This window comes from Cornus florida, unplaced genomic scaffold (genome assembly GCF_030987335.1).
Source record: "Cornus florida cultivar Cherokee Brave unplaced genomic scaffold, ASM3098733v1 CherokeeBrave_3.0.0_Hap2_Chr06, whole genome shotgun sequence".
NCBI classification, from domain to species: domain Eukaryota; kingdom Viridiplantae; phylum Streptophyta; class Magnoliopsida; order Cornales; family Cornaceae; genus Cornus; species Cornus florida.
The window spans coordinates 93,181,208-93,195,573 of record NW_026775576.1 but is presented as its reverse complement, the minus strand read 5'-3'; the positions used below and the strand labels follow the sequence as shown (position 1 = coordinate 93,195,573).

Genomic DNA, 14,366 nt, shown 5'->3' with positions numbered 1-14,366 from the left:
TGAGAAAAAAGAAGCCAAATGTAAAGCACAATTAAAATTTCTCCTCCTTATTATACCAGGCTGTACTATAAAATGCAAGGTGTTGAAAGGGAAAGACTGAAAGGCTAACTGACTTTGGTATTATTTGAACAAAATTACTAGAGGCAAAAACATAACATATAAGCAGACATGCTTAAGGACTGTTTGGGGTTGCTATAAATAATAAGAAGCATGATATTTATTGAAAATCAATTAAAATAAATATACTTTTTTCATAAACATATTTTTCTATATATATATTTTTTACGTCTTAAAAAAAACTGTTGGCTTACTTAAAAATACCAATCCAACAAAAATGTTTACAATGAAATTAGTAGATAGAATTAAACTAGGTGGACCAATCCTATAGAAAATTATTGTTAGATTTTTTTTATAATATATTAATACATTCTCATGGATTAATTGAACTAATTCTGACCTACACGATAACATGAAGACTGAACCCTGATCTTTTTACCTTAACCTTCCAACATTCAGTTTGTTTGGTAAGAAAGTACCAACCTTTTGATTTGTTAGTTGGAATATTATTACCTTTGTACAAATAAATGACCTAAATCTGTAATTCAACCTAACAACATAAATATAGATGAGTGTAGTGGGCATAATTGACTTTTCCTCAGGTGCGGTGCCCCATCCGTCTAAGTAAAGGACTAGGGAGTCAATAACACGTAACTGATATATACATTTATAAAAAATAAAAAATAAAAAATAAAAAATAAAAGTGAAATAATTACTACAACTAGTAATTAAAAATACTGGTCCCAATTAAGTTCAGTAACGTAAGTTTGGGATTTGAACTTTTCTTGAAAAAGTACACAATATATTATATTTTATGTTTGGTTCGTGACTTTAACAGCACAGCACCGGTTGACTGGTCCATTGGGCGGTTTTGTAGACTTCCAAAAGTGCTTTTTTAGCAATAACTTAAAATTAAGGAATGAGTTTCTTTATTTATTACTAATTTGTCCTTCCGTTCTAGTATTTTTTTTTCTAATATTTTTACACTCATTTAGTCAATATTACATTTATATTTTTAATAAATACACATTTGAGATTAAGTAGTCAATATATATATATATATATATGACAATAAACACATTTACACATTTACACATCTACTTTTGTTTTTATGAGACCATTAAACTACAAGGTCCTCAATTAAGTAATCAATTTTATGTAAATGTTTATCTTGTTGTGTTATCAAAAAAAAAAAAAAAAAACATATATTTTATAAATACACATTTGGAATTAAGGACTAGTACTCAGTATTATGTAAATGTTATCATAAAACTATATTTATTACAAAATTATTTTATAATCTTAATTAAAATTATACAAAATTATCAAAATCAAATTCATTTTACAAATAATTAATTAGCAACTTCTTAGAGTAATCGAAATTTCAAATATTTATGAAGCTAAATGTTTTGTTTTTTGCACATTTATTAGTGATAAACACGATTCTAAGTGTAAAGATTAAAGTTTGAATGGTTACAAGTTCTTATTTAAATAATTATTAAATATGATATAAATAGTAATTTTAAATAAATGTTAAAATTCATATTTTCTAAAATTTAATCCAAACTAAATGTATAAAATAGTTTTAGAATTTAATAGGAGAACGATATAAGTTCTTTTAATGTTACATATTTATTTCTCTTATTAAATTTTCTTTTATTGAATTAAATAAATAAGTTAATTAATATTATATATTAATGTAAAATTTTTATTATTATATATTAGTATAATTTTTAACATTACACATTAATGTGTTTCCTTATCTAATAAATAAGTTTTTTTTTAATATTATATATTAATGATTTCCTTCTCTAATTAGAATTTTTTAATATTTTATATATATATATATATATATATCTAATTAGATCTTCTTTTATTAAATTTCAGTATTTTCTACTACCTGTATTATTATTAACTAAATAAATAAGTTTTTAAATTTTATATATTTCCCTCTCTAATTAAAAATTTATTTTATTTAATTAATAAAAATAAGTTTTAAAATATTATATATAACTGTGTTTCCTTCTCTAAATAGATTTTTTTAATATTATATATTTTATTATTTAATTAGATTGCCTTAATCTTTGTACTACAATAAAGTATTCTTTTAATGTTTTAATATTATATATTTATTTCTCTAATTAGTTTTCCTTTTATTAAATTAAATATTATTATACATTAATTTGTTTCCTTCTTTAATTAAAATTTTAATATTATATATTAAATTTTTTAATTAGTTGTCCTTTTTAATTATATATTACGAATAAATTTTTTACAACTTTGACTTTCTTTGCTATTTATATATGTCTTGGGAGACAAAATAAAAATAAACTACTAATTAATTTTCAAAACCAATAGAAACAAATGGGTGGGCGCTTAGATTTGGAACTGGTGGGTGCCCCAAACACAACATTTACTGTGTAAAAAAAAAAAAAAAAAAAAACAAAAAAGATTATATTGCCGGAGTATGCCTATAAACAAAATGACAAAAGAAAGATACTGGAAGTGGTGGCGTTATCAAGATCCTTTATTCGGTATGAAAAATACACACAATAATTAATAAACAAATCATGCCATTCCTTTAAATCAGAAGTGCAATCTGGGTAATTCACATCGCAGTAGAATCCAGACAAGACAATATCAATATTTTTCCGGTCTTTTTCTTCCCCACACCCATCAAATAGTGTGAACTTTACAAACTCCCAACAAAGTAATTCTGAAAATCACGCGGAACAGAGCTTCTATTTCTGGCGCCATTGCAGAAACAAAAAAACCCCTTTCAAACTTTTTCCCCTTTTGTTTTCTCTCTCTCAAATTAGTTTTTTTGTTGAAGAAATGGAAGAGAAGGAGAGTACAGTATCTGGGTCGCCGGGAGGTAACTCAGAGAACGAGTCACCGCCGGTGAGTGGTGGTGGAGGAGTGGTGCCACAGGTGGTGAACATGGGTATGGAGAGAAGCCTAGGAATCGCCACCGTAGGCGGTGGTGGAAGTGGTGATCCGTTGTTGGGAAAAAAGAAGAGAGGGAGGCCAAGAAAGTATGACTCAGATGGTAACTTGAGGGTTCCATATGTATCACCACCACCAGGCTTTTCTTTGTCACATTCTTCTGACTTCTCTTCCAAAAAGGGTCGTGGAAGGCCACCTGGTTCTGGTAACTGGCAAGTACTTGCTTCATTAGGTAAGTTCTCTCTATGCACACCGGATATATATATATATATATATATATATATATATATATATATATATATAATATGCAAGCTTAGAATTTTAGATTCACAAATCGGTTAGGCTTATGGCGAAGTTTTTATTTATTTATTTTTAAAATGGAGATTTTCTCAAAATATTTTTTTTTGGTGGCGGGTTTGATTTCCCGAGAATAAAAGGGTAAATCTAAAGGTTGCAGTTTGTGTTGAATATTTTGAGTTTATTGCCTACCATGATCAGATTAACACAGGGAACACGAGTTACGTGAGCATATATTTGGTGATTTTTCAGACATTGGAAATGATTTTAATTTTGAGGCTGATGGTATTAGTGATAAGACAATGTAGATTTTTTTTTTTTCGTCCAATTTTGGTAAAAAGGGTTCGCTTTATTTTAGATTTATGAACTTTACAGTATTTGATTCTTTGATTTGTGAACTGTGAAGGTGAGTTGTTTGCCAACACGGCTGGAGGTGACTTCACGCCACACATTGTGACTGTAAATACAGGAGAGGTAATACCTTAAGGCATCTTTTCTTTTGTTGCTGATATAGAACATAGCAATTAGTTTGATCTGCCTTATAATTTAAAGGACAAATTGCATAAAATTCTCTTGAATTGTTTAATTATATATATATATATATATATATATATATATATATATATATATAATGATGATAGGTGAATACTCCGAGAGAAAGAGAAGAAGAAATTCTCTTATTGCATATTTAGAAATTGTACATAAACAATACATAAATAGGAAAATTTGGAGGCTACAGACCAGCTACTCAATTTCCTAAATTGATGGAATAAAACAAGCGACAAATAAATAGGAATTAAATTAGGAAAGTCAACACACAAAGAATCAAATCAACATTAAATAGGAAAAACAATCAACCAGCATTTACACCCTAAAATTAGGGTGCCAGCTATTCATGGATAAATCCATGTCTCCACTACGTATTGAGAAAAAAGAAAGAATTCTCAACACTCCCCCTCAAGCTGGAGCATAGATGTCAATCATGCCCAGCTTGGCTCCTAATTTTTCGAAATTCAATCTCGGTAGGCCCTTTGTCAAGATATCAGCAGTTTGGCTACTTGTAGGAACAAATGTCATACAGATTGTTCCTTTTTCAATTTTCTCTTTGATAAAATGACGATCTACTTCCACATGCTTTGTTCGATCGTGATGAACAGGGTTATGAGCTATACAGCCTTATTATCACAGTACATCTTCATAGGTAGATTTGCTTCAATTTTTAATTCTTGTAATAATTACTTTAACTACAATAATTCACAAATACCTTAAGCCATAGCTCTAAATTCAGCTTCTGCACTGCTTCTAGCAACAACTGCTTGCTTTTTACTTCGCCAAGTTACTAGGTTTTCCCAAACAAACGTACAGTAACCAGTAGTGGACCTTCTATCTGTAATTGAACCTGCCCAATAATTGAACCTGCCCAATCAACATCTGTGTATGCCTCAATTTTCTTCTCTTCATGTTTTCCAAAAAATAGGCCTTTACCAGGAGTTCTTTTGAGGTACTTGAGGATTCTGTACACGGCTTCTAAGTGATCCTTTCTAGGAGAATACACGAATTGACTGACTGCACTAACTGCGAAGGCTATGTCTGGACGTGTGTGAGACAAATAGATCAGCTTTCCAACCAATCGCTGATATATGCCTTTGTCCACAGGAGTTCCACCTTCTCTCAGTCCTAGCTTTTGATTAGGATCCATCGGAGTGTCAGCAGGTTTACAGCCAAGCATACCTGTTTCCTTTAGTAAATCCAGAGTGTATTTTCGCTGTGAGACTGAGATTCCTTTGCTAGTTCTTGCAACTTCCATGCCCAAAAAATATTTTAAGAAACCAAGATCTTTAATCTCGAATTCATTAGCCAGAGTCTTCTTCAATAGTTCTATTTCTTCAAGATCATTACCTGTGAGGATTATATCATCAACATAAACAATTAATATTGTGACTTTCCCTTCACGGATTGTTTATAGAATAAAGTATGATTTGCTTGAGTTTGACTGTATCCATGTTTGCGAATTGCTTTAGTGAATTTTTCAAACCAAGCACGTGGTGACTGTTTCAACCCATAAAGGGATTTCCTCAGTCTGCATACTTTCCCAGATTCACTCCTGTTTTCAAATCCTGGTGGTCTGTCCATGTATACCTCCTCGTCAAGATCTCCATTAAGAAAGGCATTCTTCACATCTAGTTGTTGTAGAGGCCAATCCAAATTGCTGTGAAAGATAAAAGGACTCGGATGGTGTTCAGTTTTGCCACCGGTGCAAAAGTCTCCTAGTAGTCCACTCCATATGTTTAAGTAAATCCCTTCGCTACAAGTCTAGCTTTATATCTCTCAATAGAGCCATCAGATTTGTACTTCACAGTGAAGACCAATTTACATCCCACTGTTTTCTTTCCTGTAGGCAAGTTTACCAATTCCCACGTGCCATTTTTTTCAAGAGCCCTCATTTCTTCTTTAACAGCTTCTCTCCACTTTGGAATAGATAGAGCCTCCTGTATAGAATTTGGAATTTCGATACTAGAAAGATTAGTGGTAAAAGCTCTATATGATGGTGATAATTTTTTATACGAAACAAATCTAGAGATAGGATGAAGGGTGCATGATCGAATTCCTTTTCTAAGGGCAATTGGCAAATCTAGATCAAATTCATTATTAAGCATAGAAGTAGACTCGAAGGGGAGATTACCTGAATCAGAATTTCGAGTCACTGTCTGAGGTTCGGATTCTTGGCGATGCTAAGGTGGTGGTTGCTCTATTACTCGTTGATTGTTTCGTCGAGTGTAAACCCCTAGCTCTTGTTCATTCGGCTGCTGAAGTTCTCCCCCTATCTGAGAATTTTCACATGTTAATGGCATAGTAGGATTAGGAGGAGAAGGTGGAGGTTGATCTAGTTGAGATGGGGTTGAGTTAGGTAGAGAAATATCCTAAAACTGATCTTCCGAAATATGTTGCTCCCCCTGAAGATCTGTTTTTGAAAACAATGACTGGTTCTCAAAAAAGGTGACATCCATGGAGGTGAGAAATTTCCTTTTTTCTGGAGAATAACACCGGTACCCCTTTTGAGTAGGAGAGTATCCCACAAACACACATTTTATGGCTCTTGGATCAAGCTTGCCACGGTTATGGCTATGTATATGGACGAAAGCAGTACAACCAAATACTTTGAGAGATAATTTGCTAATGAAACGTATATGAGGATTGGCTTCAATCAAGGAGTTGAGGGGAGTCTGATAATTTAGGACTCTAGTGGGCATACGGTTTATGAGATAAGAGGCAGTGAGAATTGCTTCTCCCTAAAAAGTTTTTTTCATATTTGAGGCGAACATGATAGACTGAGCCACTTCTAGGAGATGGCGGTTTTTTCTTTCAAAGAGGCCATTTTGTTGGGGGGTATCCACACATGAGCTTTGATGAATAATGCCATGTTTGTTAAGAAACTCACTGAGAACAGAGTTAAAATATTCACGACCATTATCAGTTCTTAATATTTGAATTTTTGTTTGAAACTGATTTTGGATCATGAAGTGAAATTCTTTGAAAATATGCGCAGTTTCAGATTTTTCTTTTAAGAGAAAGACCCAACAAATTCTAGTGTGATCATCAATGAAGGTTACAAACCATTTTTTACTAGTAAAAGTTGGTACTTTAGAAGGCCCCCAAATATCACCATGAATGATGGAAAAAGGTTTTGATGATTTGTACGGTTGAGATGGAAAAAAAGTACGATGATGTTCAGTAAGTTGACATATTTCACATTGAAATAAGGCTGGATTTTTATTCTTGAATAATGAAGGAAATAGGTTTTTTAAATAGGAAAAACTAGGGTGGCCAAGTCTACGATGCCACAACATTATTTCTTTTTCTCCAAATAAAGAAAGAACTTCACTCGTACAGCTTGTTTTTTGAGCTTGTCCACTTACGACTATGTCCTCATCAAAGTAATAGAGCCCTTCACATTTCCTAGCATTGCTAATCGTCCTCCCCGAAGACAGTTCCTGAAATTCACACAAGGAATTAGAGAATTTAGCAATACAGTCTAGATCCTTAGTCAGTTTGCTAATAGACAAAAGATTACATGAAAGATTAGGAACATGAAGAACAGATTTGAGGGTTAGACTCTTTCAAATTGGAATTGAGCCTTTTCCTGCAACGGAAGATAATGAACCATCTGCAATTTTTATTTTTAGATTTCCAGGACATGGATTATATGAAGAGAAAAAAATTTCACAACCTGTCATGTGATCGGTGGCTCTTGAATCAATGATCTAGGGTTCCTTTTTGCTGACACTTAAAGCAATTTTAAAACTACCTTTTTGGGCTAAGAAAGACGAAGGATTGCTGGAATTTGTGCTAGACTGGTTAAGGAGTTTGATCAGCTGCTCTATTTGGTCCTTGTTGAGAGATAAGGCACCGGAGCTATGGCTGTCTGGAACAGGGATCAGTGGCTGACCGTCGGCTGCAATTTGATATCCTTGTGGTTCTCTTTCTGATCTTGGCTTCCAGTTTGGTGGTTTTCCATGTATTTTCCAACATGTTTCTCGGGTATGACCTGATTTACGGCAATGGTCACACCATGGTCTGCCTTTCCGAGGATGGTTGTCATAGTTTGAGGGACTGGAGTTTTGGGTAACCAAGGCTGATCATTCTGTTGAAGCAGGTTGATTTTGGCTACCCATCATCACCTTTTTTCTGCTTTCCTCACGTCGAACTTCTGAGAATACTTCACGGATGCTTGGTCGAGGTTTAATACCGAGGACTCTTCCCCTTACTTCATCAAGGTCTTTATTAAGACCCAACAGAAACTTATAGATTCGTTCTTTCTCGACAATCTTTTTATATTTTTCTGCATCTCCGGGAGTATCTCATACAGAGGTCTCGAACATATCTAGTTGGTGCCAATGACGAGTGAGTATATTGAAATATTGGGTAACAGACATCTCACCTTGTCGTAGATCATGAAGGATACCCTTAATTTCAATCAGTTCTGATGTATTTTTATTATCAGAATAAGTCTCTTTTGCTGCATCCCACATCTCCTTTGCTGTTGCATAGAACATGAAGTTTTCTTCCACCTCTGTAGTCATGGAATTAACCAACCATGACATAACCATCATGTTCTCAGCTTTCCAAGTTTTGAATTTTGGATCTTCTTTTGTTGGAGCAGTAATCTCTCCGGTGAGATAGTCGTCCTTTCCTTTGCCACAAACGTACATCATGACGGATTGAGACCATTGTGGGAAATTGTTTCCGTTCAGTTTGTGTCCGGTAATTGGTAAGACTGAGCCTTCGGATCCTCCGACATGGCTGAGGATGGTTTTTTCTTGAGTAGATGTCACATCCAAGCAAGAGCTTTATTTCTGCTCTGATACCATAATGATGATAGGTGAATACTCCGAGAGAAAGAGAAGAAGAAATTCTCTTATTGCATATTTAGAAATTGTACATAAACAATACATAAATAGGAAAATTTGGAGGCTACAGACCAGCTACTCAATTTCCTAAATTGATGGAATAAAACAAGCAACAAATAAATAGGAATTAAACTAGGAAAGTTAACACACAAAGAATCAAATCAACATTAAATAGGAAAAACAATCAACCAGCATTTACACCCTAAGATTAGGGTGCCAGCTATTCATGGATAAATCCATGTCTCCACTACGTATTGAGAAAAAAGAAAGAATTCTCAACAATATATATATATATGCACAAAATACCGCTAAAGAAATTTGTTGACATATTACTCCCATCAACCATTTGAATTTTACATCGAACCTAAGGGAGTCATGTTCATTTTAACTGTAACCTGAAACAAACAATGTAATCATTTCATATTTCATCAAAAAACTTGGGGTTCATTCGGCTGCATGGAATTGGAATTGGTGGAATTTGAGAAAAAAACAACCAAGAAATTTTTCCTCAAATTCCACCAATTCCAATTCCAATTCCATGAAAACCGAACATACCCTTAGGAGAAAATATGGAATTTGTTAACACATAAAATAGTTAAACACCCATATATTTTGCTTTAAGTTTGCGGTGCTTTATTGAAATTCCATCTTGTTATTTGCAGGATGTTGCAGCAAAGATCCTTTCGTTTTCTGAAAAAGGTCCTCGGGGAGTTTGCATCCTTTCTGCCAATGGAGCTGTTTCTAATGTTACTATTCGACAGCCAGGTTCTTCAGGGGGCATCTTGACATATGAGGCATGGCCTCAAACTGGTTTCATCTCTTTTCAATTAAGCTTGTTGGCATTTTTTCTTCTTTAATTTGCACGTATATCAGATTTCTTACATTGATGTATAATTTTCCGCAATTTATGCACCGATATCACCTTTCTGGTTTTTTTATATGATTAAAATGAAGGTCCTTCCCACATTGCTTTATTATTATTATTATTAGTTTTTTTTTTTTTTTTTTGGGGTACGAATTTTCATGGATATATAGTTTGCATAGGATAGTTAATTTATATATATCATAACTGTAAGCTGGCCTGTTTGCTAGTTAATATCCTTCTCTAGCGTGGCCACCAAATGCACATGATCACTGATTGCTGATAAATTTATTTTCCTACTGTTGCTACCAAATGCACGCGAGGAGTATTTCATGTTACTAAAGTAACTTTGTATCAAAGGTTTAGGCTTAAACTTCTGAACTTAATTATTTATTTATCCTAGTTGGGACTCACGCACACTGCCTCCACTGAGGTTCGAACTCCTGACCTCCCTTTGGGAAGTAGGAGCCTTGTACCGCTAGGCCACAGGTGTGTTGGTAAACTTAATTAATTTGACTTTAAGGTTTCTAAACTTCTAATAACTCCAGCAAGAAATGATAGAGATCACACTTTTGTGAATATTATCACTGGGGTTTATTCAAAATACCCCAGCAACAGAAACAAAAGGAATGTATAAAGTTGTCTTTTTCTCCTATATTCAATGGATCCCCTGTTTCTGGAATTTTGGGAACGTAATAAATTAAGAGAGCATTCTCATGGTTAGATAAATCATCTTTACTTAGAGATCATGTACATGCGCTTATGCAAGAAGTTTTATTTTTTTGTTGACTTTTAACAGGATTTCAGATTTAACTATACAATGATTTGCAAGTAAGGAGCAATGTTGATAGAGGTAACAAATTGAACATAAAATGAAACAGAAACACTTGTACAGTACCTGATGACTATGGAGGCTAAAAGTCAGATTCTTGGTAGTGGAGTTCCAATTTTTCTTATCTTGCATACACACATAAAACTTTGATGTCCTAACCGTAGTGAAGCCAACTTTGGGTTATTGATATTCATCTGTCTAAAAACAACACTTTCTAGTCTCGTATGATTAAATGTAGTTTATGTTGGAAACGGGGGCATTAAAAACATAAACTTTGGATGAGATTTGGAATAGATTCCGCTAAGAATTTTTTGCGAATTTCTAGACGAGCGCGTTTCTCTCCGCAAGGAGATGAACGTGGTATATTTGCTTTCTCAAATCTGTTTCCGGGTGAATGAGAAATTAGCTCCAAAATGTGGTGTTTTGATATGCCTAAATGGGTATGCAAAATGTGGGAAGTGTTTGTCCCACATGGAAAAAAATGTTGAGACAATTGAAATTTAAATAAGCCAAATTTGGGATTTAGGCTTGGGCTTGGGCTTGGGCTTGGGCTTGGGCCTAATTATAAAGTCCAATTATTCTTTTTACTAAATGGAATTTTGGATTGGGCCTTTAATTTTAGACTGGGCTTATTTAAATGGGTGGTTAGTTTTTGAATTTAAATTAAAAGTTAGTTTTTTCAAAGGGTTGCATCTATTTCCAAAAGGTTGCATCTGTTTTCCAAAGAGTTGCATCTGTTTCAAAAGGGTTGCAATTCAAAACCAACAGACATAACTATTCATTTGAACCATTGCAACCTATTGGAGTGGATGTGTCTATTGGTGAACAGACACCATGTGAACCGTTACAACCAATTGGAGTGGATGTGTCCAGTGTGAAGAGACACATATATATGATTGTGTCCAATGATAAAGAGACACATATAAATGGTTGTGTCCAATGATGAAGAGATACACCCAATCCGAAAAGGCACCTTACTTAAAAACTACTTTTTAGTTTTTTCCAAAGGGTTGCACCCAATCCGAAAAGGCACCTTACTTAAAAATTACTTTTTAGTTTTTTCCAAAGGGTTGCACCCACCCGAAAAGGCACCTTGTTGCCTATAAATACCCTCCTTTGGATCATATGCAAATCAGTCATTTTCATTTTCTTCTAACTCCCTCTCTAGACTTGAACCCAACCTAAGTGGGTTCAAACCATAGGTTAAGTGGTCCGAACCACTTAGACCTTAATCCAATTTCATCGAGTCGTATTAAGATTGGTCCGAACCATTTGGTTCGGATTGTACCCAATTCAACATTTATATAGTATAGATATAGATACATTTTTGAGTCCGAGAGAGTATTACAAGGAGAAGGTTCGCCGTATTCACGAGTTTGTAGTGCTGCTACTGGTGGATGTAGACCGTTGTATCCTGGGAGATAGATGCCACTGAGTTCGTTAGCATCATAGCGGGGCGAATCTGTCTTAAGAACATAGTATTCAATATTAGCCTCGGTCCAGGTTTTTTATTTATTATTATTATTTTATTGTTTTATTTTGCATATTTAATTAAATATAGAGTTGCATATTTAATTAATGATTTCTTAGCATATTGTTAATTATCTCATGACATATTAGTATAAGATTTGTTAATTCTTAAATGTTACATGAAGCATATATGTACCAACAGTTTATGCCTTCCTGCTAGTTGCATTTCTTATATGTACTCACTAATAAATATATAACCATGGGGTTATTTTGTTATTGCAATCAATTTTGTGTCTTACTTATTCATTTCATGCAGGGCCGCTTTGAGATATTATCCTTAACTGGGTCATTCACAATTTCTGAAAATGGCGGTGTGAGAAGCAGGACTGGTGGTTTAAGTGTGTCATTGGCTGGTCCAGATGGTCGTGTGGTTGGTGGTGGTGTTGCTGGTTTATTAATGGCTGCTAGTCCAATCCAAGTAAGAACCCTTTCTTTTTTAATCTATTCATACGGGGTTACTACAATAGTTGACTGTTAACTTTGAATTATGTGTTGGGTAGTTGCTCGTAAGCCATTTCACTGCCTCCTGATATAAATGATGGATTATTATTTATTGGGAGATTGATCATATAGCTCTTACAATGTATTTCATATTCACGGCTTCATATGTGAAAATGCAATGCGAAGAGATTCTTTGTTGCTTAAACGTACTACTACCTTGTGAAATATTGTACACAGTTCTTTACCTTGTAATGTGCAATGTTTCATCTGAGTTGTGACTCTTGTGTTTCAAACCTCATTCTCATCTTTCAATCAAATCTTAGATGCCGAAAAATGGAATACATAATAGTTAAGTATGACAATCATCGTCTAGCATATTCCTAAGCCAGAAAATCTGCGCTATCTCTTACTTCTCATCACCGTTGAGCATATGAGACGTGTCTCACTAAACTTAGTTGGCAAGTTGTAGGAATATAATTTGAAACTTGTGAACATGCTAAATTTCAAGAGAATAAATCTATTTATTTTTTCTTTATATTTGTCATGCAATAGCAAGAATAGAAACCCGAATCCTTTCAGATCCCTTACCACCATGCTAAGATAGCTATGTCAAACTGATGAATAACTCATGTAAGCACAGTTGCACATACCCGCTGACATGCAAGCACACACGCACACTAGACTACTAGTCAAATGTTCAAAAAATTTCTTTTGTGGTTCTTTTATTCATCTTGATTAAAAAGGCTACGCGGCTTAATGCCAATTGCCCTATGAGTCCGTTTCAATTTCTTTTCCCCGAGTCCCTTTCGGATTGGCTGCATGTTAGCTGTAGGTTGGCTTGACATTGGTTGCGTGCTTTTTAAATGGCACATGCACAAAATTTCCTATGACGAATTGATGATTGCATCCATCTGATGCCTAGCTTTGCTCAATTGCATAAGACTCTTATGAAAAAGCTAAAAACTCATTCAGCCAACCTTAATCCCATCAGAGCATTATCTACTGCAAAATTTATGTGGGTTCTGTATGATTTGCCAGATTGTGGTGGGAAGCTTCTTGTCAAACAGTTATAAAGCACATAAAAAAAAGCACCATTATGAACCCAGAATCCCTCCCGTTTCACCAGGTGCTCCAGATATGGTGACAGCAGTAAGACCAATCTCACAAGCAGCACCTGGTGGCAACATCTGTCTGACTCCAACATCTCAATTAGCAGTGCAAAGCCATGGAGCAGCAGATAACAGCACAAATGATAAAGAGAACGCAAAAGTCTTATCTACCAATGGCTCTGGTTGGAATGGCACGGAGCCCACCTCAGCTCACAGACCATCTCCCGACATTAATGTGTCTGCGCCTCTTGAATAGCACTGAAGGTATGGTTATCTGTGTTTTCATTTTATCCAATTTATTTGTCCTTCTAGTTTTTCTTTTAGATGTAATGCTTGTAATTTGAAAATTAATTTTAGGCCTATTTTAGAGAGAGACTGTCATGATTACTTAAGGAGGCTGATTTAACTTCCATTAATGTTGTAACAATTTGTACTATTTCTCCTAGAGATTGTTTAGAAACAAGTTCATTCATCAATGTCCTTTTATTGTTAATTTTTCCCCCCCTAGGATTTTAATGTACATGTGAGCAAAACAATGGTCACAACTGATGATTTAACTGTTGCCATGTTTTTGGTAAGATGACAACACTGTTATTGATCGAGTGTTTTGAGAAGGAAGTTTCCTTATCTAAATGCTCATGTGATGCTTGAAATGGCCATGACTCTTGAATTGGTATGAACTAAGCTTGCATATTAGGGTAGTAGTCCTTTAATCGAAAAGAACCACCCAAAGTTTAGAAAATTATTATTGCATGCTTCTGCACGAGATGGTTCTAAAATACCTCGAGCCTTGGAAATTTTAGTTCTTTGCATGTTAAACTTGATTTTAATTGTGTGCATCTTCTAGTTTTACAAGTACATGGTATATGAATGTTTCAGTATGC

At 34.3% G+C, this 14,366-nt stretch overlaps 1 protein-coding gene across 1 annotated transcript; it reads left to right on the top strand.

The window, feature by feature from the left end:
- Window positions 1-2,324: 2,324 nt before the first annotated feature.
- LOC132312945 (AT-hook motif nuclear-localized protein 7-like) lies at window positions 2,325-13,958 on the top strand. Its single transcript, XM_059811515.1, has 5 exons — window positions 2,325-3,235; window positions 3,707-3,774; window positions 9,371-9,502; window positions 12,189-12,350; window positions 13,412-13,958. The coding sequence occupies exons 1-5, from the start codon at window positions 2,893-2,895 to the stop codon at window positions 13,736-13,738; spliced, it is 1,032 nt and encodes a 343-aa protein (XP_059667498.1). The 5' UTR covers window positions 2,325-2,892; the 3' UTR covers window positions 13,739-13,958.
- The last annotated feature ends 408 nt before the right edge of the window (window positions 13,959-14,366 follow it).